Here is a 27,980-nt window from a genome sequence, read left to right on the forward strand (position 1 = left end):
GATAATAGGAACGCTAGTTGGCACACAACACGTTATTCAACGTAAACTTATTTCTGACTATGTTGTAAAAGTTATGATGTATCATATTTATTTCACAACTATATTAACCTCACAAAAAATGGTTAAAACTTCTATTCAGGGTCACAAACAAATTTCAGCTAAGCCCTTAATTGCGACCTGATAGTGTACCCTTTTCAGCAATTTTTTTCCAAATTTGTTCATTCTGAAAACCTATCAAGGTCAAGCTATGCATCGGATAATAAATCAATGGCTGTGAACTTCTGACCCCAAAAAGGTTTCTCCGTTTCTTTAGTTCTTAATTCCCCGAGAGGCTAATTATACGGATTTCAGAAAAATCTCAAAGCCAAGCTGTCAATGTTCTTCAGTGAAAGGCACAAAAACCACCTTTTTGTTCAAAATCAGCCACAATAAACAATTAGATCAATTATTTAGAAACAGGCAGCCAGGGTCACAGTAGCAAAAGCTCCAAAATAATTGCCGCCCTAACAATACAAAATGCAAGTCTTAAATTTCAAAAATTTTGAAATTCGTCTAACCTAACCTTACAGAGATCAGAACATTGAAAAGAGAATATATGAACAATCAGAATGGTAGAAACATCAGAAACGAGAAACATCAGAAAAAATTGGCCCAAGAAAACACAATAAAGGATTTTAGAAAAAGCAAACACATTTTTGTCAGTTCAGAGGTGCGGGTAGGTGCAGCGGATAGGCGGGGAGAGGGTAGTTGGGGGGGGGGGGGGTTAGATAGTTAGGTGGGGCTATGTAGGTAGGGGGAGCAGGTAGGTGGGGAGGGGGTAGAGCAGGTAGGTAGGTAGGGGTCTGTAGTTTAGATAAGTAAGGGTGAGTTATATAGGATCAAAAAATCTCAATATGACCTCTTCACCTTGAATATTATCAATTAGAAACTAGAAACTAATTACTATACATTATAAAAACTAAGCTACTGGGGGGTAGGCGTGTGTCTGTGTGTGTGTGTGTGTGGGGGGGGGGTGGCGGGGCTAGTTGGGGTAGGTTAGATAAGTATGAGTGACTTAAATGGGATCAAAATATCTCAAATGAATTTTTCACAATGAATAATACCATCAGTTCTTAGTTACTATACATTACAAACTAGGCTATTTTTAAAGTCCATTGTTGGAAAACAGAAGTCAACGCTCTAAAACAGTAAAACAGAAGTCAATTTCAATTGAAAACAAAAGTCAAATTTCAATTCATGACCAGCTAAAAAACCTGTAGAATCTCAATACTCTTCGAGTCCTTAAAAACTTGTAGAATCTCAATACTGCTTTTTGAGTCGTAAAAAAGACGCACACGTTTACAATAATTGCTTCTCTTCGAGAACAATTAAAAATAAGATTCTGATTTCAAACTCTATCCTTACCTTCATTTCGAATTTGAAACACTTCTTTCTTTCAATAATACAGCCATTCAAAGCTGCTGAATTATTTTATTTACCTTATTGATGGGGAAAGTGATGATGACATTCGAGAAGCCAGCAATGAATCCACTGAGTCCCTGGGCGAAAGTAGATCTCCCATCCCCCTCACTTTTATGACAACTCCCCACTGGTTCACCAGTCCACCGATTTGAGCTGATAGGCAATTCTGATTGCTTGTCTCTGTCCGAGGACCATTTCTCACTCATCAAATCTAAAAAAAATGGACGGAAATTGAGAATAGTTACTGTTTTCTCTAAATTGAGAATAGTTACTGTTTTCTCTAAGTTGAGAATAGTTACTGTTTTCTCTTCATTAACTATAAATCCGTTTCCTCTATAATTGTGCAGTAGCCTCCCAAAATGGGCTTCCCAAAATACCGCAATCCTGCATTTATCACACGGAGGCTAAAAAACCTCAAAAAGTTTTTTGTCGGGCAAAAACATTGGAGATTTCAGAATTTCAGCTCTTCTTCCTCCTCCTCCATGTTCGCGTTAGCCCTTGCGAAACTCGAACAATGGCCATATACGGCTTAGATTAGAGGCAGACAAAAAAGCAATATATTTAGCGCAAATCTCGCGAAGCTGGAAAACCCAATAGATAAAAACTACTCAAAAAAATTAGATTAGTGGAAAAATTCTAGCACAACAATGTTTACTGTGAAAACAGAACAAAAAGTTTTAAAAGAATAGGGAAAAAAACTGCTAGCGCATCAATGTTTATGACAATATCTAATTCATCGGTATACAGATCTGGGATACCCTCTCTGCAAAACTCAAATTCGTTTTTATCTGAATTTGTTCTCATTTTATTCTGAAGAATAAACATTGTGAGAGAACCCTTTTCCCTTTGTCGCAAAAGACAAAAATTAGAGAATAACTTGTAACCATAGAGTTGAGTTAACCTCACGTTTATCTCTAAAGTCTCTCGACTCAGTGACATAATGGCCAAGAGAATTAAGAAGAGAGGAGAGAAATATGCAAGACTGAATGAGACCACAAACCTGAGGAAACGATGACTACAAAGAAACTGGAAAAGGTCTAATTGATACTCGAGGATAGATTTTCAATGACACTTTAAACTATTTACGCAGGAACTATGTTGAATAGACCAAATTTATTAAAACTAAGGTCAAAATTTTTTTGGGTAGCAGCCGCATATCGACAATCTGTAGTGACAATATGTATATGATAACTAAATGAAAAAAAATAGTACTCACACTAATGTCTTGACTTTATGCGGAAGACTTTCGTCAGATATTGCGATCGAAAACATGAACTTTCCTTAAGAACTAGGAATTCCCAAGAATGAGCCCCTAAGTTAGTAAGTTAGGTTGACTCCATTGACTCTAACTAGTGTTTTTTTTTTGAAAAAAAAAATAGAATTCATTTTGAGTGAGAAGTAAAAACTGATCACAATTCTAGAAAGACTTAAAACTCTAGTCATAAACGCATACAAATGGTGGCAAAAACCATGGCAAGAAACCACTTTTATGAAAAAATAATCGACTAGCGTCGGGCGAATTGCTCTCAAATGAACGGGGAAAGGTTGGCTTCACAGTAGTAAACAGCTGGGGCAAAGGGATGCTAGCATGGGGTAGAGGGTGTGAGCGGAGTGGCGTGCGGCGGTGGTCAGGACTAATATGATTGCCTCAAACATCGTTTGAGAGCAATTAATGATACGACTGCGTTTCTAATTACCACTATCAAAACTTGAAGTTCCTCGACACTTAAAAGCGTACCGGGTATCATGTGGGAAAATGACAGGATTTTCCCCCAAAACCACGATTGGTATTGAAATAACGGAAAAACTTGAAAACTGACTATTCTGCAAAAAATGCAAAAAAATTGAAGCGCCAGCTATTTCGATTGGCAACTACTACTTGGAAACTAAGACTGACTAGAACAAAGTTTAAATACTGGGCGTCTAAGACTGGTCTCCTGTGGGCTTTATCCCGTTTCTATTTAAGAAAAGATTCGATACTGAGACCATTCAATATAAATTGCTTTGCCGTGAGCAACTGCTGTTTCTAAAAAATTAAGCAGGATGAGATGCACGAAACTAGCCTAGAGAAGTCAAAAAATATCACGCAAAATATTGATGTGAATTAAGGTAAAGATGACGGCGGCTATTAATCATTATAAAACTTTAACATAACCGACTAGCGGCAAGCAAATTCCTCGCAAACAACCAGCGAGCGTTTGGCGAGGGTAGCTTGGCTTTCGAGGGGTGTAAGCAGGGACAATCGCTTTCTAACATCATTGTCTTCTAGGCAGCTTTCGGCTGTACACGGAGACTAATAGGGCTCTAAGAGAGTTGGCCAGTGACTTAATGCCCCCAGGCTTTAACCGTTTATCCCGTTTTTAAGGACACAGTCAAAAGAATCACGGTTAAAAATACCGGGGGACTAATTAAATTGCTGCAAATTTTGTTTGAGAGCTATATAATGAAAGAAACTTCTAAATCCAATTTTCGCAAAAATTACAGCAAATCTGCCTAAACAAAAACCTGAAGCTACTAGATTTCAACATTTAAAAAAACTCAATAATTAACAAATCACATTGAATGCGAATATCACCGCAATTAAATTCGAGTGATGAAAATTCTCAAATTCTAAAAACCTCAAAATATAAAACATAACCGACTAACGTCGGCCGAATTGCTCTCAAACGACCGGCGAGCTGTTGGCTTTGACAGTAGCTAGCAACAGTTTACTGAGGCTAGCTTAAGTTTAATTGAAGGGGCGTGAGGTGAGCGCAGCGGGGTTGCAACAGTGGATCGGGGGGACCGATGTGAGTCGGTGGGTGGGGATGTGGGATCAATGTCTACGAACCACCCTTTACACTATAAGTATAAATCTCCAAAAACAGTTTCTATGAATCGCACACTTGAAGATTAGTGAGCTCAGAAGGCTCTAAGAGAAATTAAAGCCCGCTGGGCGCAACCTCTTTATCCCGTTTATGAGGACGAAAAATCAAATGGGTCAGACGAAAAATCGGTGAAGCGAAAAATTACGAAAAAGACAAACAGGATAAATATATTTACCACAAACTGAGTTTGAGAGCCAATTAACTCATTTATTATAAAACATTTCTAATATAACTCAGTGGTAATGAGGATGATAGATGACATCACGCCACATAACAGCAGCTGAAGTGTGACACCAACAAAAAGTTAAGGAGAGAGAGAGAGAGAGAGAGTGTGTGTGTGAGAGAGAGAGAGAGATAAAACGTGAACGAGAAAGAGAAGGAAATAAATCCCAACCGACAGAGAGAGAGAGAGAGAGAGAGAGAGAGAGAGAGAGAGAGAGAGAGAGAGAGAGAGAGAGAGAGAGAGAGGATCTAGGAATATTTCCAAGATGAGATTCGACTCTTCAACTTTTAGTTTTCTAGCCTTGTTAGTAATTTGATCAAATAGAAGAAACTGAGAAGTGTAAATCTTTAAGTTTCCAGATTTCGCATAAATAACCCATCTGCAAGAGTTGAAAGGTTTCCTTGGCCAGTAAGGAGCGTTAAAGTGAAAATGACAAAATTATTTAAAAATTTTGAAAACAATGGCAAATTTTAAAATGTTGCTAAAATTCAAGTTATTAATACCTTCAAAACAATTTCATTGTTTCAAGAAACTAACCAGTATCCCTTTTTCAATCCTAAATAGTTTCAATGGCTCATAAGGATCCATAAACTTGGAACATGATAAATTTTCGGCAATTTGAAAATAAATTTTGTAAAACAAAATGCTTAAAGTGGAGACAATAAATTAATCAAAACCATTCCATTAACTCTAAGAAGTATGCAGCAGCGTTTTATCTTTGAAGGAGGTCCCTGGTGCCAGAAACAAAATTAAATTAAAATTCAAAAACCTTGAAAAAATTGCATTTTTTTCAAAAAAATTGCTTGATTTCGTAAAACTTAAATCTTGAAAAACATTCCGTTACACTTGGAAACTATGCAGTGACTTATTATCAAAACCTAGAGAAAGTTCCGTGGCTCTTCAGGCTTCAAAAACCTAAAAATGACAATAAACTTCAAAACCTGAAAAAAAATGCAAGTTTAATTTTAAAAAATTATTTAAATTTTGATATTAAAAAGTTGAAAACTACTCCCAATAAACAAGTTTCAAAAAATTATAATCAAACACTTAAAGAGGTTTTCTGGCTCCTTGGTCTGGAAAAACTTGAATAGTGAAAAACAAAGGTAAACAAAAACAAATAGTGAAAAAACAAATAGTGAAAAAACAAATAGTGAAAGAACAAATAGTGAAAAAACAAATAGTGTAAACAAAAAACACTTGAAAAAAAAAAATTGAAAACAAAATTGCACGTTTTGTCAAAAAAATGCTAAAATTCGTGGAAATAAAATGTTTAAACCATTCTATTACCATTAGAAACTATGCAGTAACCTATTATCAAACCCTAGATGAAGTTCTTTGAAACCTAGGTCTGATGAAACTCAAGAAAAGACAAATTTTCAAATTAGAAAAAAACTGTTAAAAATAGTACAAAATTGCGTATTCTTAGCGAGAGGTTGTTCGACAGTAGGTAGCCATGGGGGAGTAGAGGGGGTGAACCGGGGGGCTGATGGTGGCAACAGCGGGGTGGGTGAGGGCAACAGCGCGGGGGGTGAGTGCAATAGTGCGCGGGGGGTTAATAGTGGGGGTTAATAGTGACATCACGGGCTGATGGTGGCAACAGTGTGGTGGGAACAACAGCGCGGGGGGTGTGCAATAGTGGGGGGTCTTAGGACCTCTAAGAACCGCCCTTGACACCATAAGTATAAGTCTCCAAAACGGTTTCTGTGAATCGCACACTTGTAGACTAGTGAGCTGAAAGGCTCTGAGAGAAATTAATGCCCTCTGGGCGCCACCTGTTTATACCGTTTTTTGCGGACGTACAGTCAAATGGCTCAGACGAAAATCGGTCAAGCAAAAAACCGCTTAAAAAGACCTACTGTTTCTTCAGAAGAGATATTGGTAAACAAAAAATGGCTTATTTTAAGGGGTTGTAGGAAGCTCCTAACGATTTCTGAACCTCCGGAGCATTGGAACAGTTAATTTTGAGCCATGCCTCTTCAAAAACTTGGGTCCACTGCAGGCACAACAATTCATCAAGGCTGGCACTACGTAAAAGAGTTTAGAATTTTGTGCATCTAGTGATTCTTTTTCGCCACAAATAAACTTATCAACTTTAAATGGCACCAAGATATCTCTATTCTGCTAATGATTCTTCTGGTGAAAACAAGTCAAGTTCAAAAAATGAATTTGCAGGTTTAACAAAACCCGGTATAACATCTCACAACGAAATAAGAAGAGAAAGATCAATCACAACAGTTAATGCTTATTATTATCATTAGACGTCCAATGGAGCAACGACCTGGCAATAATTAAAGTTTGCTGAAATTTGAGCTGGGATCAACCAAAACACACAACCGAGGAACTTAGGAAAAACTGTACAATATAATGTATCTTCAACGTTTCCTTCAGGATTCCATCGCAGTTTCTGACTCTCCTTGCTTCGTTGATCGCTCCAACATTTCCATTGCCTGAAAGAAAGACAGCAATTAATTAGATATCTCAAACATAACCGACTAAACGTCGGAAGAATTGCTCTTGAACGACTTGTGGGAGTTCTAATCAATTTCAACCTGCTTCAGTCGGGTTTTGCATAAAAAAGACACACACACGTTTACAATAATTGCTAAAAAATCTTTTAAAAACTATTGAATTATATCCTAAACATTATATCTATTTAATAATGTAGACATTAATGAAGAAACGAGAGTAAATTTAGGTTTGAGAATACAGTGTATGAAATATAAAGCTAAGAGACTAACCTTTTTCTTGTACTGATTGGGTAAAAGTTTGGGGTAAACTCGGAACACAATGTGAGGCAGCTCTACATCTAGCAGCGACTGAACTAGGTTGGCAATGGATGCGTCCTCTCCCTCCCTCTCAATCCACTGTTTCAGCATACTCACACACCACTCACCAGAGCCCTATGCACAACAGTAAACTTGTCGGGGGCAAATTATTTACGTGAGTCTACACGTAGGTGACCTGAGAAATTGTCGAATTTCTGTTTCATACAGATAAATATGCATTAGATAAAAAAAACACGGAAACAATACGATCTTTTTTCGAACCTAAAGCAATAGGCTATTTTTTGAGATACATTCTAGTAAATTCTAGATTTTAAGAGTTCCACAATGCTATAGAACAGTTCAGGATTACACGCAAAAACTAGATCATTCCGGTAAAAATTCCAGTTTTATAAACTGCGGACCGTGGGACTTGATATGAAACTATCACAACCGAATACGAGATCAATTGTTATTACCCTGGATCTAAAATCCGGGTAATAACAACGCCTATCGGGTTGAATTGTGCACCATAAAATTAGGTATTTTGTCCTATTATTGACATTGGCTGTTTGGCCACATAATCCTTTTACAATTCAGCTCAATCTTTGTGACCAACAAATTAGTGCAAATAATACCTTTTCAAGTTGATCAATTTCTTCATCTTTGAAATCCAACTGTACTGCCAGATCTTTCAAGTTGTCATTCGGAATATGCTTCGCGATGGCGTCCATTTCGGTATCGTTAGGAACACGAGCATCATCGACACCTCCAGGAGCATCCTCGTTATTAGCGACAGATGTCTCGTTGGTGGTGGTGGCTGTGACGTCATGCTCGTCAGCTCCGTTCTCTTGTCGCTGTGTCGAGTTACTGTCAGCTGCGTCAGTTCTATTAGGCGTCATTGATCCGTTGGCCATCGAGGTGCGATTCAACGAACTGTCGGTGGCTTTTACCGGTTGCTTGGGGTTGAATGTTTTGTCGATCATTGCTAAAGAACATTTGAATGATGTTTCCAAATACACCCATTTGTAAAGTCTTTTGCGTTCCGATTTTCAAACAACCGTAACGAACCAATTGTCTGGCCCAAACCCAAAATCAAATCATTGCATAGTCTCATTCTGTCCAAAATATCCAAAATATGCAAAACTCTACGAAGGTTCAAACTCAGTGCATCTTAGCTGTTATTTTATTGTAAAGATTTTCAATTAACACAAAGAGGACAGGAAAAAATGAGTCTTCGGCAGAAAACCACAAACCTTTTAAAAAGTCGGGTACAGTTTTAAACTGAGAATTGGGCTGAAAGAACAATGTGCTTCTTCTTGCTAACAGTCTAAGCGCACACCACTGGTAATTGGGCTTGAGTACGAGCAAATACTCCTGTTCTACGCCCGATCCTGGCTCAAGCTGTTCAGCCGCCTCCTGGAAAAAGTCTTTAACTTCTGGAAAGATGCGTCTGTTTTCAGCTCTGCACGCTTTCAAGTTATCCGGTTCTATATTCCACAAACTAGTCATCTCTTTATTTCCTGCAACAAACAACACTGGTCGTTATTTCTAAAAAATATGTAGGTACATGAGAAACTATTCAAAACGTCGATTCGGAAGTGATGTTTTTACGATCAGAAGGAGAGCAACGACGGAAAGAGGTAAAACTAACGCTGCAAGTTGAAGAAATCTGAAGACACGATAATTCTGATAGATCCTATACCATCACAAGGATCATTCCACTAGATCTTACTTGGATCTCAACCTTATTGATATCAATTTGGTAAATTGATAAATAAGATTTGGAACTTAAACCTGACTCTAATAGGCTGTTTATTCTCCCAATGACTATCTGTACATTATTAAAAATCTCACTCTTTAGAGAACAATATTGGTAAACCAGTTGAGGCATTAAAAGACAAAATCAAGGGTAGTTTTTTTTCGACTGACCTAAGTTGAGTTTTTTGGAAGGCGGTCCAGCATCATCTTTGGCGAAACTGTCCCCAATATACGTTCTTCTTGTTCTGGCTTTAGTTGTTGTATTCGCAGCTGGGCTTTCACTCACATCTTTATCTTTGTCTGTCTTCACATACGGTGGACAGCCTGCATTCTTCCAAGAGTTCCAGATCTGTTCTCGATTCAAAATATGCTTAAGGGTCTTCACAAGCAGGGCCCCGTTGGGAGGCGACTCTTCCAAGAGGGCGTAAACCTTGATCAACATGAATATCTGTTACTCAATGCTCAAAATCGTCATTTTGTTTGAAAAAGAAAACATTTACTTGACTAGGAGGAAAGCGGGTCTAAGTCTATATTTAACCCCAGCGTTAGGGAGGAGTGTTTTTGTTTCCGATTCTACATAAATTAAAATTGCGAATTAATTGGCTTCGACTACTTTTATGTTACCACTTTTATATTGACAAAATAAAAGCACGAAAACCAGATTATGTAAACGTAAGTTACGGTAAAAATCCTGCTTTTAAAGCGAGATGGTGATTTCACCTTTATTCTCACGGTTTTTTTACGTGAGAGTAAAAGCGAAATCATCATCTCGCTTTAAAAGCAGCACTTTCATTCTGACACAAATTAAGTCCTTAAAGGACATCAATATCATTGAGCTTTCAAACCTGTCATTTTCATATTTACCTTTTCTTGGCTGAGATTGCACCATGCAACCATATCTTCTGGAGGGCTATGGCATGCCTGAGGTTTGAATTTGACATCCTTCATGAGGAGGTACTGGATGAGTACTAAAAGCTGCACTAACACATGTCTGCGAAAGTTCACATCGCCCAGCTGCAAGTCGAACAGCTTCTCACTAAAACATGACACCTTGTTTAACTTTCAACTATTCAAACGAGCAGCATGTTGATTACCCCCTCCTGAGTTTCATAATAAACCGCGTGAGTTAGAACACTACAAAAAGATATTTTAAAAAGGTAAAAATTAAAAATAGCAGGACCAGTCCTGAATTACAATTCAAAGAATTGAACAAACACAAGACAACACTATCAGCCTCCTACAAAGAGCAGCCTCTGATAATTAACCAAGAAGTTCACGAAAGTAAACATAACACCACAAAAATCTAAACACAGCCAGCAGATTGCCGGAGAAAGCCGCCGTGGACGCCTCGGGATTGAAACAGAAAAAACAATAAAAAAGAGATAGATTGACCACCGCATTTTTTCTTTATTTTTTTCAGTGTCGAAAAGTATTCTAATTTGGCAGTTTCAGTTGGATTCTAAAACTATACTTAGTTCAGCTTCTAAACTGAAAGCTAATAAGCTTAATACCAATGTCAGCTAGCAAACACTCTAATGAACTTTGATAACCTAATTCTCAATCACTTCATGACCGGGCTTTATCGGTTTATCCCTTCTCTTTTGATTTTGATCTTTTCACTTTGACAGTACTCACCACATGACGTAATTGATTGCATAAAAGAAATTAAAATCCAGTCAGTTGAAACAGTGAGTGAAGTAAGTCAGAAGTCAAACGAGAAAGTCGTGACTTATCTAAAACGAAAAACGTGATCAAAAGGTAAAGCGAATTAAAAAGGAGAGCACCTAAATAAAAGCCATTGAGAGGCTGATGGCGGCTATTAAAAACAAAAAAAATTCGATTCACTTTTACAAAAATATCGACGTCCAACAACGACAACTTCGAAAGACTTCAACGGTTGTTGACAGCAAACGCCAAAAATCAAAAGTTCAAAACACATCGGAGAACCTAAAGACAATGCCATCAGTGAGACTAAAAAACAGAACAACTAAAACAACTACCAGAACCCGCAACATCTTTAAAAAAAACTTATAAATTTCGAAAACAGGTCGTGTTAAATGAGTTAAATCTGTCAGTTTTGAATTGAAAAATTAGATTAACCAGAAATTGCATAATAAAACGGCCAATGAGATCTATCGCTAATTAGACGAAGTGACAGAACAATTAGCTAACGAACAAAGCGACATCCAAAATATATATATTTTGAACCCAAGTCGTTTCAAAGTCGGGAAACAGTTAGATATGAATAAAAACCATTAAACTAATCAAATTGTGACTTGAACAACTGAGAATTTTCCATAATGAGGCTGAGTCACGGAACGATAAAAAGTACAATAAAATCCAAAAATTCGTTAGTTTTATTGAAAACAAGCAGTGTCAAATTCCTTAAAACTGTTTGGTTTCTATTCAAATCACTGAACTAAAATAAAAAACTTCAGTAGAGAGGCATTGAGACCCCTGACTAATGATCCTAAAAATAAAAAAGGACTAGAGAACAACCACAATTCTGCATTATTAGTACACACGTATCACCTTTCAAACGTATTCGTACAGAAAATGAGAGAATACAGAAAACAAATTGCTGCTCGTGAAAAAATGCTGAAAAACCAAACACCTTTTCCTCAATTGACCTTAAAGCAGTTCAGTTTGAAATATTGTCACGCCTTATAACTACTCGTTTCTCACGGCTCTTACTACTGCAGCTTGTTTAAAATCGTTACTCCCTTTTCGCTTCTCATTGACCAGAAAAAGTGAAAAAATGTGAACAGATATTAAAAAGACAAAGCATTAATACAATTCAGATTCTTTGAAATGAAATAAAAATGTTATTGTACACAATTTACAGCTGCCAAAAATTGTAAATCAAAACGACTCAGAATAGCCAAAAACCACTGAATAGCAGTTGATGACCTTACTATTCCACATCTCCAAATTTACCGCAAGAGTAGTTACTTTATACAAGCCTGGAATTTTTGTCAAGACAATATTCAATGAGTAAAACAGCTCTTTTTAAAGAAACTATGGCAACGGTATCACTGGAAATCTTTCAAAACAGGGAACCGACTGTTTTAGTTAAGCTGCACTTAGATTACGTTAAATTAGTTAGAATCACAAATTTAAATTTAATTGGTGAGTTGGCCATTACTTTGAGTGAGGTGAGTCATGCATGATCAAAATTCCCACATCATTTACCACAAACATATCATTTATTAAGCTACATAAAATAACATACCCGGCAGATTGCCGGAAAATAGCCACCGTTGATTCCAATAAGCATGATTGGGATTAATACAATAGAAGATATTGAAAAAAAAAAGATTTTTGTACAAAAACATTTTGTAAGTCTGATATATTTTGATGGCATTTAGTAGTTGAACATACTTCAGTTTCTTAGACAGAGGCTACAGGGGCTACTATCAATACCAACAAGCATAAAAGATGGTAACTAAGACTTATATGAGCGATGTACTAAATAGCGGGCACCTAAAATTGGGCTTTATGGGTTTATCCCGTTTCTATTTCTGACTTCAATTATTTATACTGACTCTGTTCATTTTTAATTGCTTTGCTGAGCAACTGATGTCCAAAATCACTTTTAGCAGAATGAGAGAAGAGAGAAACTAGCCTAGAGAAGTCAAAAAGATTTCACGCAAAAAAATGAAAAAGTGACAAAATGAGGTAAAGCAAAACATTTTTTTGTTCGACGAAGTAAAAAAAAACATAGCAGGACAAGTCCCGAAAAACAATTCAAAGAAATGAAAGACAAACTTAGAAGTACTGCCAGCCAAAACAAACAAAATCTCAAAAAATTGAGAAACTAAAACAGTCATACAAACTAAACAGAAACATACTCATTGCTAAAACTATTGAAGCTTTTACCCTTAAGGCAAATTTTGATCCCTTTAAACATACTGCTTCCAAAAATAGGTTTCAAAATAATTTTTTTTTTCAGAAATTGGTCCAGTATTATATCTGCAATACCTGAAAAAAAATCTATTGGCTATTGAAGATCGATTAACTCGAAAATGACCAAAAAATTCAAGAAAAAATTGAAATCAATTGCAAACATTATTGAAAGGCTGCTGAAAATGTGATATTATTATCTTCAGAATCATTTCTGTGCCTCTAGAGGCTATCCAGTAACCCAATTCGATGCCTTAAAAAATTCATTGGCTCAAAGACCGATAGGCAATAATTTTTAGAAATCAATTTGAGTTTTCAAAAAATAAAAATTCGTTCTATTAAAATGCTGAAACCCATTCAATTGCCCCCTAGCAACTATTTGATAACAAACTATTAAACCTTGGATGAAGTTACCTGGCTGCTGAGGTAAGAAAAACTGAATAAGACATTTTAAATTTGAGACACTAAAATGTTGAAAACCAATCCATTGTTACTAAAAACTATGCAGTGCCCGATTATCAAACCTTAAAGGAGATTCCCTGGCCTCTGAAGCTGGAAAAACTCAAAAAATGGCAAAAATTTTCAAAAAAGTTTAAAAAATTGCAAACAGTAGTATCATTTAGCGTGTTCGTGTTTGTAGTACCAAAACATAGAGCTCATAAAATTGTCATGACAAGTTATTTTGTCTCACAAAACATCTTCATCGACTTTTAAAAACTTCAACTTAAGACTAATCAAACAAAAAAACTCAAAAAATTACAAAAAACTTGAAAAATTGCAGCATTTTGAGCCCAAAAACTAAAAATGACCTTTAAAACTTAAATTAAGGCCATCTCAGCAGCTGCACCATTCTAAGCACTCGAAGGACTACTAAAACCCACTTTGGGCCTCTAATGAAAACTAATGCCCGCTGGGCTTTACCTGTTTATCCCGTTTTGAAAGATCAAAGTCATTGAAAAATGTGTGAGCACATCTTAAAAAAACAGCGCCACAATACAATTCAAATTCTTTGAATTGTAAAAAAAATAGGAGCGCTATAATAGCTGGCTGAGAAGATGAGGGCGGCTATTAACAAAAATGATGTCACAAACTAAATTGAGTTGCTGAGAGATAGCTTGATATTTTGATATCAAAAAGCAACGTATTCAAAAGTACCATGGCATTTACAATTTTGTTATAGCTTTAATATTTTTTCAAATATATTGCATGATTTCTTAATACTCTTAATATATGTATAACCAGTTGCCTTAAATGTAGCAACTCTGTACTGTTTTCGGGCACAATAGACCTCGACTCTTAATATTCTGATAACCTAAGGAATCCACAATCCTTCGTTGTGAACTCTGATGCGAGTTCGTGAGCTGAAACTATCAGCTATCACGCAGAAACAGTATTCTTCACTTTGAAAAAAATCTATAACTATTCCACCTAATTAACACTATTAATCCGTACAACTCATTGCTGTAATACTGTCAAGTTTCCGTTGCCATATGCGCTCCAATTCAAGCAGTGACAGGTAAACTAATATTTTGCAATAACTTTCATCACGGAAAAAAATTAATCTAGCTGTAACTGTTTGTATGCACGTGCTTGGCTCATGCTCTTTAAATCACGCAAACAACACATTCCAAAAAAACTGTGCAGTTCATATATACACGAACCGCGCTGCTGATAAAAATACGTTCATATTCCTCTGCGTGTGTTTTATATGCATGCTACAATTCTCAAGTGCTTATACGCACACCAAGAAAATAACCATTCATTTTTCTTGATGCAATCAGTATACGAACAAAGAAACTACAGAAATAATTTGTCTTTTTGATAAATTGCTATTTTGTAGTTGGTTAAATTTTGTTAGCTCATAACTGACATATTCTGAATATTGACCTCGACTTATTCTGAAAATGGCGGCCACTTCACGCCACGAGGCAGAACTGAAGAAAAAGGCGCAGAACTGTTTCTTGATCCTACTATCTAAATTCCCTAGTCTATTATCGACGGCTATCCTGCAACATAGCCGACGATCTTGCCAACCTCTTGTAGGATTCGCGTTCAACTCGTGCAAGAATCTAGCAAGATAAAGAGCCGGATTCTAAGAAGTGTCTTTCAAGATAAGTGTTGCAAGATACATTTTGATTCCAAAAAAATAAAGATGAGAGTGAGTTCGAACTTTTTAATCTTAAAGCAGAACTCTATATTAAAATTAAAAACTTAAGCTCCGACAAGCTTTATTTTTTCTGGATCGAAACGCAACGAAAACAAAGGTAGTTAGTTCCGTGCTACAAAAATTGATCTCGACATAAACTTTTTTCTGAAAGTAAAAACAACTCAAAATTTAAACGGCGGTGAAAGAAACAGTCTGCCAGGCGCTGGAAGAAGTGAAGAAAACGAACGATCCGATTGAGAAGATCAGATGGCAATGTCTGAGTCGAGGAGCAGCCGGAATCCGGGACCTTGGCAGAGTCTTCAGAAACTTCGATGATTCTGGAGACCAGCAATTGGACTACCGAGAGTTTTGCAAAGGTAAAAAAAGCAAAGAAATACGCAACTCTAGATGAAATCTGCTCAAGCAATCTCTTAACTTCAACAATCTGTTTTAATAAAGAAACAACTTGGTTATATCCATCTAATTTAACATTCGGACTTTAGTGTCATAGTTCATCAGCACTGATTCATTATATTTGAATTGTAATTCGCTGAATCAGTACTGAAACATCAAAATCGAAGGTCTTCGCGTAATAAATTCATACTCGTTCAACTTTTTTTAACGAATTGAAATTGAACAGATTTTCGTTTTTGTTCTGTTCATAAGAAAATCATAGAGAAAATTGCAATTTTGAAATTTCGAGCCACACCAAAATTGAGCATGATATGCTATTTCCTATACTAATACATAGAAAACAGTCATAATACATGCAATCCATGTACCATGGTAAAAAGTGACATGATCAGAGTATGATCATAGTAGAAAAACAGAATAAAAATTCCACGATTCAGCGCTGATTTACTATGTTACTATGATCCGGGCACATTTTTGTACTAAGATCACGATTAAGTACCAATATTAATTCATATATGCACTCCCAGAGGATAAGGAACATTCTAATGCGTTCACCCTTGTAATGAGCATAATTGTTGTCCATGATAATTAAAACGCTACTAATGTCACTTTCGGATCAGTACCTCAATGTGTGATAGGAAAGCCACAAGCAAGTACTCCACTTTGTGCAGGAACGTCCTTTGGGAGTGAGTCTTTTTTTAAAAAGAGATTTTTAAAAAGAGATTTAAAATCCTGACTTTTCTCTTACCTTTTTGCTCTAAGCCTTCGCTCTTTAAAAGTTTTTTTAAATACATGCCCCATCAGCTCTAGCTTTTTAAGTTGTTATTTTAAGTTAGAGATCTCCCTTTCATTCGTTTACGAGTTTTTAAGTTGTCTTCCCCAATAGGGGAGAACACTTTCCCTTCAATAATAGCCCCAACCGCAAGCAAAAATCGAAACATGTATTCCGCTGCGATCCAAAACGGCCTTCCAAACGAAACAACTTCCAACGACTTCCAAATCATGCAAATCATTCCTTCATTCACTAAATCGATGCTTGCAAACACAGGATCTTTGAACGATGCTTACATTCAATGTGCGAAATCTATTCTGAAAGAGTTCCCACAAGAAGTAAAATCTCAAATAACCATTAGCAGAACATTCGCGCATATAAGAGACAGAACGCTGCACTCACTGACCGTTACTTCTCCTCTAACTGTTAGAGCGCAATATCATTCAATCAGATTGCGAGGCCTCAACTTACTAGGCAAAACTATTTCCAATGGGCATGCATATACTCAACCAAGAAAGAAACTTCTACCCCAGAAGATACAACATTAAATTTGTAAATCTTCCTTACGTTTGTTCGGACACGGAAACTCTTAAATTGATCGAACTCCCAGAAGGAATAGAGCACAACCCGACAATCAATCGCATGAAAGTAAATATTGATGGGGACCTTATTTTCGACGGATATGCAACTTTAAGTGTTACTGTCCACAATGCTAACGAAGAGAAGCTAAGAAAATGGTCCTATGAGAACAAAATTGCCGAGTTTAAAGAATGGAATGGCCGAGAAATCAAATTCCATGTTCCCGCGCTTCATAGCTGTAGTTTTTGCGAAGAAAAAAGCCGCCAATATATTGGATACCACAAAGACTAGTGTTTCCTATGGCGGAAAGAAATGCACAAAGTTAAAACGCAAAACCGTCAAAATGTAAGCAATGAACAGCAAAACATCCATCTGAAAACACAAGAAACAAATCCTGACAACACTCAGGAACAGGAAATGTTCAATCAAGACTCTTTTGGCAATCTAACTATAGACGAAGAAGAAATTCAAGAAACGTTTGTAGAAGAAATTTGTAGCGGATCAAGAGAAAGCACTGAAATGTGTACCACAGCAACAGAAAGCACAAAAACCATAGAACAAATTGACACTTTGTCAACCAAATTTCAAATGAAAAACAAAGCAACGACATCCTGAAATCAAACTCTCCAAAGGCTTCATTCATCAAACGTTCAGCCTCTCAAAGGTGTTGTTTGAAAACAATACAGAACAGTCAACAAACAAACACAGAACCACCAACGAAAGCAACAGAGCACTGAAAAACCAAGACATTTTCTGAACACTGAATGGCGTAAAAAGAAAAACGAATTGAATAACAAAAACAAATGATTGAGCATAAAATTTTCACCTTGAATTCCTGTGGCAATAAGAGCCCGAAAAAGTTCTCAATAATTGAAAAGTGCTACCATCTAGCTCGAGGAACCTATTTTCTCCTATGTGTTCAAGAAACGAAAATCCTCACTCTACCTCGCTCACATGAAGCAGTTTTTGAACAGTACAAACTGAGCTACCATCTAGTACCGGCAATTAACTGCAGTGGCGGTTTAATAACAATTTGGAGCGAAGAAATCAAGACCGACGAACAAAGATCGCAATTAAGAGATCATTCAGCATTAAAGTTTCCAAATCTAAACTTTGTCTTGATCAATACGTATTTAAATCCAAACGATTAGACATCAAAGCTCAGACAATTAAGTTCAAGTCCCACTAAAATTAAAATTGAACCTGGACGATTTGTAGTTTTAACAGGAGATTTCAATGCATTTAACCATGATCCAAGAAACACCTCAGAGGCTCTTAGAAGTGAAGACAACAGAATAAAGCGATTCGCTAAGCTAAAGTTGGTCATCGAGAAAGCGCTCCTTTTTGATATGGCAGTTGAGCTAGACGTCCAAGACTTCACACATTATGATAAGAGAACGTCATCTTTCTCGCGCATCGCTTATTTCTTTACTAATGATCTCAATTACAGTAACATGAAAATACATAGAAATAACCTCTCAGATCACGTGCTTTTGGAGCTAATTAACAAAACTGAAAAAAAGAACGTGGTCAGAGCTTTTGGAAAATGAATGACACTATACTAGTAGGAAATAAAAAGTATATCAGAGAAGAACTGAAACAATTTGGTGATCTTTGTCCGATTGAAGACAGATACGAAGAGTTGATGTGTCATATACGAGCCTGAGCGATAAACAAATCCCGAGTGATAAGTTCAAAGATGAAAAGCAGCTTACATGAAGAAAAGGAACTAAGAGAAAAAAATCAGCAAGGTAAATCAGATCAAACAATTTTAAATCAATACAATGCAACAATATCTCAAATCAACGAGCACGAGAATAACAAACAACAACTGAGCTTCAAACACTTCAAAAAACTGATACAATCCTGTGCAATTGGTAATGCCAGAGATCTCAAAACTGGCCAGAGATCTCACATGGTCGAAAACGAAAAACAGCACAAATAATATTACATCATTGAAAGTTGGTGACAGTGTAACAAGTAATCAAGAAGAGATCATTAAAATATTTGAAAATCAATTCTCAAAACTGTATAAAAGCAAAAAAATCGTCCTTTGAAAGCTTGCTTGATCAACTGCAGGAGCAAGAAACTGAAATGACAACAGAAAACGAAATAACCTTAGACGAAGTGAAAAAAAGCAATAGACAAACTGAACGAATATAGTTCACCGGGATCAGATGGCATTACTTCTAACTTTTTTAAAGTATTTAAACGAGAAATGGCCCCCATATTGAAAACAGTTTTCAACATTGTAGTGAACACCAATAGACTTCCAGACAACCAACAAATCGCAGTATTGAAACTCCTTCCAAAAACCGCAAAACCCCAGAACAGTAGACGAGTTCAGACCCATATGCCTGCTGAACACTGACTTAAAAATTCTGTTGCATGTTTCAGCTAACAGGCTAATCAAAAATCTCGAAGAAGTAATTGGTCAACATCAACACGCATACCTAAACAAACGACAAATTAATACAGCACTGATGAAGGTACGCAAAGCCCACAAACAAATGAATAACAGTAAATGCATCAAAAATCTAGACTTCTCGAAAGCTTTCGACAAAGTAGATAGGGATTATATATTCGCTCATCTCGATAGAATAGGTGCAGATAATTTTACAAAGTCCGCAATCAGAACTATATATAAGCAAACCAAAGCAATTATTGAAATCAACGGCTACCTCTCCCAGACAATTGTTCTCGAACGTGGAGTAACACAAGGGTGTCCTCTCTCAGCTTTGCTTTTTATTCTTGCCATTGAGCCTCTACTTTGCTCTGTTGACAACTCAACTCACATCAAAGGTTTCGTACATGCCAAAACTGTTGCTTATGCTGATGACATTACATGCCTGGTGCATAAATCATCGATTGAAGTGCTCTTTGATCCTGTGAAAGATTTTTGTGATCGAACCGAGCTAGAAATTAATGTGAAAAAGAGCGAAATCTTATCTACTAACAAAATTCCCTTTTATAAAACAGTGCCATCAACAAAAATTCTTGGTATAGTACTCCACGCTGACAAATCTCAGCCGAATCTTCTTGGTCTCTTGAAAACACAAATAGCCATCTCCAGTCGTTTCATTTCTCGAGCAAAAACACTGGAAGCAAAGAAAATTATTATCGAAACATTCATTCTTCCAAAATTCCTTTAATATGGACGACACAGACTCCACCATGAAAAGCTTGGGAATTATGCAGAACCTCATTAACAGCCTTTTTAAAGCTGGTCAGAAAATGGAAATTAGAAGCGAAGTCCTATACCAGTCATCAGCTAGAGGCGGGATCTCCCTTCCACATATTATTTAAAATTGTTTCTGCAAAACTTTTTGACGAAATTAATTCATCTGACGAGAACCCGAGCACCTTTTCGAAAGCGCTATCCATTTCAATTCTTTAAAGCTTAAAGTTATCCAGAACGAAAATGTTCTACTTCTATTCAAAAACAACAGAATCCTCGCTCAGGTTACATAATCACATGAAAACCAGAGAAGTCTACTGGTACATAATCACTGAAATTTCCCCTCCAGTATTATTGAAAGACGTTTACGCAAAGCTGCCATTAAATACAATTGTTCAACGGAAGAATTAACCCACTTTTGTAGAGATATTTGGAAAATAAATAAGCTCTTACCTCAACAGCAAAATTTGTTATATCGACTAGCGTTCAACTGTCTTGTCGACAAACAAGTAAGATGGCTAAAAAATTTCTCTGACTCGCCCATTTGCAGCTTCTGTGAAAACAATTTCGAAACATCTGAACACTTAGTGTTTGAATGCGACAAATTAACTGCAGCAAGAAATAAATTACAATTGACAAACTGGCGGGAGATATTTGTCCATATGAGAGTCGAAACTCTACCATTTACTGCAAGTGTTTTAAAGTATCATGGCAAGAAGCTCCTGAGCAAACTAAAAACTATTTAAACTTTTTATTCAATCTGTAATGCTGTTTCGATTAAGCCAGTTTTGCAATGTATATTTAGCATTTGTGAATACCTCCTTCTGAATTTTTTAAACTAAAAGCCTAATTGTTGTGTAAAGCCCAATTGTTGTGTTTTAGCCTAATTCTGTAATTATTTGTAAAGCTTCAACAATGAAACCTGCTGAACTATTTTAACTTTTTTGTAAATACCAAATGTAACACTTCACCAATGAAACCTGCTGAATTATTTTAACTTCTTTGTAAATACCAACTGTAAATAATAGCATCTGAATTCATTATTTAAAAACCCTTGTAATGAAATAAAATCGGAAAAGTGTCCAAATGAACTTAGGGAAAATCTACTTAGGGCAAAATTCAGACAAGCGCGACCACAATCGTAACATCAACTTATTTAACTTAAAATCAAATATTTCCAGGTGTCCGTGACATTGGCCTGAATCTGGGTAAGCACGATCTGGAAGCAGCTTTTAAACAGATTGATAGAGACAAAAGTGGCAGTATCAACTTCGATGAGTTCCTTATTAAAATCAGGGGAAACACTTTGAACAAGAAGAGAACAGTCCTTGTGGAAAAAGCATTCAATAAATTAGATCAGAATGGCAACGGCACAATTGAGATAGACGACCTCAAAGTATGTATCCTTACAATTAAGCATTGTATTAATGGAAATATCTCTAGCTCATTTAGTAACAAAAAAAGAATCATCATGTAGTTATGGAAGCACAAACCACTTCGTTTAGCAATAAGTTTGGCTCCAAACTGAAATCGCTTTATTTGCATGTTTGTTGTTTTTCTTTGTTACGTGTATAAGATAATACCGTTTCGCCGGAAGATGTTTTACAAACAAAAACAATATTCTGATAACTTAGGACCCTTCCAAGGCTGTGTTATATGGGACGAGTTGATTCTCTCGTCAGTATCTAAGAGGATTACAAAATTGAATACTCAGTAAACATAGCTAGCAGATTGCCCGAAAAGAGCCGCAATAGCTTCATAGACCTGTAGTCTCAAAAAGAATGTAAATAAGACAGACCAAAAAAGAACCTTATTCTTTTCATTAAGGGCTGAGATGTTTGATTTTGATTAAGAATCTGTAACTTATTGCTGTTACTATTAGCTGCTCTTAAATAACCTTCAATTAGAGTGACAAGCACTCATTTGACCTTATCTCTTTCATTAAAGCAAAGAAAAGTCAATTTCAAAGTGAGGAAGTCATTTTTGAGAGTGAGGTAAGTCACGTGTGACCAAAAATTTAATCACGCGAATGAACAAAAACACTCGCTCCACTAAGAGTGAAAAATGCCGTCACGCAAGCAATTCAGTTGAAATTGCATAAACGAATGAACAAAAAGCCGAGTTGAAGTGATTGTTACTTCATATGGTCGTAACAAAAATTTTAACGACGAAAAAAAAGCAGGACAAGTCCTGACGTACAATTCAAAGAAGTTTCATTGACTAAACAAAAAACTAGACCTAGAACGGACTATGAGTAAATTGGGACAACCATTTCTAAAAAAAATCAGATAAAAACAAAAAAAAAACAGAAAATCAATGTCAGAACGCCGCTAGGGAGAACAAAAAACCACTTGCGAGAAATGTAAATTTGATTCTTAACAAAAAACTTAGCCTAGAATGAACTATGAATGGATTGGGAAAACCATTCAGAAAAAATCCCATCCAAAAAATTAAAAAACAGTAAAAAAATGAAATTGCCGCATGTGAACAAAAAACCACTAGCGAGAAAGCGAATTTTTGTTCAAATACCGTTTTCTCACTCTACCTAAAAATTAGAGCGAAAAACAATTTACGCCGCAAAACCACTCGCTTTTTTGCTCCATTTCCTATTTCGGCGTGACCAAAATCACTACTCCAATTTAACTTCAAAAATCATGAAAATGTGTGAACAGATCTTAAAAAAAGACAGCGCCCCAATATAATTCAAATTCTTTGAATTGTAAGAATCCAAGAGAAGGCCAATAATAGCCTCAGCTATCGCTTCGCGGCTATTAATAACCAAAAATGCCAGTTGTTTTTCGACAAAAAGTTAGTCAAAGTGGTGGCAAAATTTAACCCGCTATTCACTGAAAACATCGAATCGAGAGAGTAATCAGCCAGAATGAAGAGGAATCACTAGTTGTCTCCCTGAAGGAATGCAATAATCTTTTACTACCAATAGAGAAGTGATGCAGAAAAATTTAAATTAATTTTCAAATTTTTGAACTAGTTACAGGTGTTACAAATGTACGATTATTTTCGATCTTGATGACGAACTTCGACTGATCGTTTCATGTCTGGAATATTCTTAGAAGTTCCAAATAAGATTTGGAATAAGACTTGGTGTTAAAAGCAAGCACGATCTGTTAAAAACCTGAGAAGTTGTCGTTTTCTCTATAAATCGATAGCCCAAAACTTCCGAGGACACACAATAATTAGCCCGTAAATAGCCCTTAATAAAAAATGAATGAATCGAAATGACTCTCGATACAATTTTGGCAAGAAAAAGCCACTCAATCGGTACATACACCAGCTTCGGGCAAATAAATCAAGCAATGCAGTGAAATAGCCGAAACTGGGATTCTTTATCGAGAGTGGTTCTTGAGAACTGATTCTTATTTATTGGAACATCCGAGCAGCTCTTTTGCTAAAATTCGACCTCCCTCGAGCCTCAACTTAGTGGGTATTGGCGTTCCACAAGCATATGGTTTGTTTTAACACAATTAATTTCGAATAACACGCATTTTGTTAGTGAGGGGTCGTAAAAATTACTGGGGGGGGGGGGCATAAAAGGGATAACTCTAATGAAGGAATGCACCAGGGAGTGTATGACGTCACGCAAGACGACCGATTCAAATCTGGAGAGATGTCAGAGGACGAGTTGCTTAGAGAATTTCTCGACAAGTTTGACTCACCCGACAACAAGGACGGTACAGTGACCAAGGAAGAGTTTCTTAGCTATTATGCAGGTCAGGAAAATAACAACCACACACTTAATGAAACTTCAGTGGCCAGTACACTTGATTCATACCAATACATCCAAAGAAAATTTTTCAAAATCAATAAATGCTGATTTAATGGGCATGTAAATGCTAGCTAGCATCATTGACCTGTTTGAATGAAACATATAACCAGAAATGTCGGATTTAAACTCAAGAAACAATATGTCACACCTGTCCACATTAACATTTTCCTAGAAAAAGGTAATCCACATTAGGGGGTAACATACTATCCATCTCGAATTTTTGCTTTGAGACAGTCAGATTCATAACAGCCATCCTACAAAGCCTGTAAAGTGAGAGCACGCAAAATTTCAGTCAAATCAAAATCTTTTTTGCAGGAATTAGTGCATCGGTAGACAACGACGCCTATTTCGACTTAATGATGCGGAGGGCATGGCGACTAGACGAACCCACCAGACCCAAAACTGGTAGTTTCAAACCAAATATTGGCTACCAATCACCTGAACCCAACGGGTACACATTGTCATTACCCTCACTTGGAGGAGGCGGAGGCAATAATCGTAGAGACTTCAAAATACAAGGCCTCAAGGGACTGAAACCAAGAACTAATGCTAAAGGTCACGTGTTGACAACACCCCTTCCATTGTCTTAATAATAATATTTTCTTAGCAATTTTAATTCTGCGGTGGCAATTTTTTTCCACAACGATGAGTGAGTGCGCCCTCAGACATTGTTGATTCGACCCTAAGACAGCAGAATGAGAGCATCTAAATTAATTGGTTTTGGTCACTGAAAGGGTGAGCTGATGAGAGGGGGTAGCTAAATTGTTTGTATCATAAACAGGAAAAGAACACCAGAAAATCAAAGATCACAAAGCAAAATTGGAATTGCAGTGTCCAGAAAAAATAATTTAGTTGTTTGAAAGCGCAGTATTTTTATATAGTGTTTACGTTGCAAAATTGTACGACAATTTTGCAAACCTCTTAGTCGCCAAATGGTGATAACTTTATATGACGAACAAGGCATTTCCTAGTCTGCACTCAACAACGCATGTCTGACCACAATTCAAATGAAAATGCTGAAATTGCTATGTCTATGTTGAACAGATAATTGGCAAGCTAAGTGAAGAATCAACTCTATTAGTCACCCGAAGACCAAGATTAATACTTGACTTCAATTTTTTGGTAGCCAAGGACAGACCGCTTCATCGCAATTCGAATAAATAAGACGCTGGATATAAAAAAAAACAAGAAAACTTGGAATGGTTTTTTTTTTGGGGGGGGGGGGGGGAGGGTCTCAGGAATTTTGTTCTGCGTGATTTTAGAAAAACGCGAACTCAAATGGTTGTAAAAATTGAAAACAAATAATTACAGTCGGTGGAATTCCTTTCAAACAAAATGCGGGGGTCATTTGTGCCTTACGTTGGCCGCTGAGGGGGTATAATGTCACTAAGGTGCAAAAACTGATGGTACAACAGCTTATAGACCACTACTAAGACATAAAATAAAAATCAGTTCGCAGCATAATGATCATATAACTTTTACGCCCCCAGAAGCACGTGCTATTTTTCTTACATAATAAGGTGCTACAAAACGAAATATTATTTGTATGTGGGGTCAAAAAAGATGGTACTGAATTATTCGGTAAAATTTTTTGAAAATATTGGGTAAAATTTTTTGAAAATAATGGGTAAAATTTTTTGAACAACTGCTCGCCAACTCTAGCGATGTCGCCTACGTTTGCATTTGACTTAAAGTGCGCCTCTAACGTAACAGATATCCAATGTCAATTGGACGAACTTAATCAAATATTTACAAAAATATTGGTTAAATTTTATCGAAAATATTGGGTAAATTTTTTTTTGAAAATATTGGGTAAAATTTTTGAAAATATTGAGTAATTTTTTACAAAAATATTGGGTAAAATTTTTTGAACAACTGCTCGCCAACTCTAGCGATGTCGCCTACGTTTGCATTTGACTTAAAGTGCACCACTAACGTACCAGATATCCAATGTCAATTGGACGAACTTAATCAAATATTTACAGTAAAAAGGAAGTTTTCACAAAATCACGCCTAATTAATGATTTTTTTCTAATGTTTAAGGCAAATGCAGATTTGGTCAAAGCTGGCATCGATATGCTCCCCCCAGTTAAAGAGCACGTGCCATTACATAGTAAATAATTATGTAAAAATATGGCACGTGCGTCCGGGGGGGTGCAAATAATATGCGCCCACTAAGCTGGGGGGGGGGGGGGGACAAACGGAAAAGATCCCGAAGCTAAATAAAAGTGAAACCGTAACCGACTAACATCGGGCGAATTGCTCTCAAACGATGCAGTGGGGGGGGGGGTCAAACTCTAACAACCTCCCTTCACAATATGAATTTGTCTCCAAAACCGTTTCATCGCATACTTAGAGTCTAGTAAGCCAAAAGGCTCTAAGAGAACTTCATGCCTTCCGGGCGTTACCAGTTCAGCTCGTTTTTGAGCACGAAAAGCCGAGTCAGACGAAAAATCGGTTATGCGGAAAATCGCATAAACAAAAAGAGACCCAATTGATACAATTTCACATAATTTTCACGAATTGATACATAATTTTCCAACCATTGAGTGCATAAGCATTGGATGCATAAATAATCTGCTTTTGAGAAAGAAATACATTAAATCATCTACATCTGTTCTTAAATCAGTGATAATACCTGGTTAAATTCTTTGGGAAATACACATTTTCCTGTTCAGAATCCGACTCCTCTCCAGCGGTTTTGCTCATCGTTATCGTTTCCAGTTTATGTTGAGAGAATATCTTGAGCACAGTTGCCACATTTGTGGTAAACACAGACCACTTCTGTCTATCATAGCACTGGTTGGGGTTGCGAAAGTAGTCTTGCAGCGCCCAGAACTTCTTGTACAAACTGTAGTCAATCGCAGTCTGTTTTGACGATTTAGATTTTGCAGCACTGTCTGTATCCATAGGGCTCGCATCATCAGTTCTGCACAAGAGGGATTCAATCGTCAAACACATTAAATCTTTGCATGATTTGTATTAAGATCCAATAAAAAAACATTCAATGAAAAATCTCACGAAATTAATCGCGCACGCAACCTTCGTATATGGTCGATTACTGCTTTTCCATCAAGCATGAATGCAAAAAAGCCCATTTTCAATGTTTATTTATAATTTAATCAATGGGTAATCAATGTTTATTTATAATTTATGTCTCTTGATATTCATTTTCCGTAGCTACCAGTGGTATCTTCATAAGCTAATGTTCACATTAATTTGCGATTTATCCACACAAGCGGATTCCAAACCATTTCTTGAACATATTTACTAAAGAAACAATTACTCTGTGCTGTTAAGGTTTTGAAAATTTTCCTCATTAACAGTTGGGTCGCTAGCATAAACAGTGATGTTGTCCAAGTTGAAGGCTCCCATAATATTCAGCGCACTCTTCTCGTCCAGGGGTAAAAGTTGAGCCAGAAACAGCTGTATCCGACCACAGAAGACCGTATTCCTCAGAGTTGAGAGCCTCCTCAGTAAATTGTTACACATTCTCAACAAATAGTTTTTCCCAGCCGACAACATATGATCAATTCTCCAAGCTAAACAATGTTCACGTTATAATAACAATACCCGCATTCTTCGAGATAGTACATACAAAATTTAACTACGAGAACTCACTGTCAATTTTATTCTCGACGAAGTTGAACGCATTTTCACACTCCGAAACTGTAATACATTCAAACATGTCTTCAAGCAAGACGAATGGTAGGTTAGCAGAACACTGGTTTAAGCTGACCAACTGTATAGATGCCTGGATAATTCCAAGACATCCGTTCTGACCTAGATTCTTCGATTGCACGTTGACGTTAAGGTTATCCCGGAATGACTGCTCGCATAGCACTTTCATATCAGCTTCTGATAGATTTCCCTGAGGCGGATTAGCAATGATGCTGCACGCGTCCGGATCTTTCAAAAAATTTACCAGGAGGTCGGAATAGAACTTAACAACCTTCTTAGAACTAGCCTCTTTTTCCATTGCTATCTGAAAACGGATTTCACCTTCGCTAGTTGACAACGTAGAGTTCAAAATAGATGTTTCTCCAACGTCTCAAAGTACCCTGCAAATATTTTTCTTGAAAAATTACACTCCTCTGACTTACTTTCACACCAACAACCTTCGAAGGCGT

At 36.7% G+C, this 27,980-nt stretch overlaps 3 protein-coding genes across 3 annotated transcripts in view; 1 reads left to right on the forward strand and 2 right to left on the reverse strand.

Annotated features, from left to right (window-relative positions):
• Positions 1–27,980, reverse strand: part of LOC142357966 (mitochondrial nicotinamide adenine dinucleotide transporter SLC25A51-like) — a 129,111-nt gene that overhangs the window by 12,846 nt on the left and 88,285 nt on the right. The window contains exon 2 of the mRNA XM_075409478.1: positions 1,479–1,675. Within this exon, the coding sequence (XP_075265593.1) occupies positions 1,479–1,667 (189 nt within the window). The 5' untranslated portion in view covers positions 1,668–1,675. The remainder of the gene's footprint in view (positions 1–1,478; positions 1,676–27,980) is intronic.
• LOC142357585 (THO complex subunit 1-like) lies at positions 6,699–27,831 on the reverse strand. The gene is made up of 9 exons (XM_075409170.1): positions 27,472–27,831; positions 27,137–27,392; positions 26,489–26,779; positions 9,939–10,110; positions 9,246–9,504; positions 8,570–8,836; positions 7,952–8,301; positions 7,290–7,451; positions 6,699–6,998 (listed from the first exon to the last, which is right to left on the reverse strand). The coding sequence occupies exons 1-9, from the start codon at positions 27,827–27,829 to the stop codon at positions 6,936–6,938; spliced, it is 2,178 nt and encodes a 725-aa protein (XP_075265285.1). The 5' UTR covers positions 27,830–27,831; the 3' UTR covers positions 6,699–6,935.
• On the forward strand, positions 14,554–24,480 carry LOC142357686 (calcyphosin-like protein). Its single transcript, XM_075409267.1, has 5 exons — positions 14,554–14,923; positions 15,344–15,500; positions 21,248–21,462; positions 23,647–23,794; positions 24,166–24,480. Exons 1-5 carry the CDS (start codon positions 14,882–14,884, stop codon positions 24,438–24,440), a joined length of 837 nt encoding a protein of 278 aa, XP_075265382.1. The 5' UTR covers positions 14,554–14,881; the 3' UTR covers positions 24,441–24,480.

This window comes from Convolutriloba macropyga, chromosome 1, assembly GCF_964194025.1.
Source record: "Convolutriloba macropyga chromosome 1, txConMacr16.3, whole genome shotgun sequence".
Taxonomy (NCBI): Eukaryota; Metazoa; Xenacoelomorpha; order Acoela; family Convolutidae; genus Convolutriloba; species Convolutriloba macropyga.

Coding starts and splice junctions, on each gene's coding strand:
- LOC142357686 (XM_075409267.1), top strand. CDS start 14,882: ATGGCGGCCACTTCACGCCACGAGGCAGAACTGAAGAAAAAG. Junction 21,463..23,646: donor TTGAGATAGACGACCTCAAA/GTATGTATCCTT, acceptor GGAATGCACCAG/GGAGTGTATGACGTCACGCA. Junction 23,795..24,165: donor GTTTCTTAGCTATTATGCAG/GTCAGGAAAATA, acceptor TCTTTTTTGCAG/GAATTAGTGCATCGGTAGAC.
- LOC142357585 (XM_075409170.1), bottom strand. CDS start 27,829: ATGGAAAAAGAGGCTAGTTCTAAGAAGGTTGTTAAGTTCTATTCCGAC. Junction 26,780..27,136: donor CAAAACCTTAACAGCACAGA/GTAATTGTTTCT, acceptor CCTCTTGTGCAG/AACTGATGATGCGAGCCCTA. Junction 6,999..7,289: donor CCAATCAGTACAAGAAAAAG/GTTAGTCTCTTA, acceptor TCTTTCTTTCAG/GCAATGGAAATGTTGGAGCG.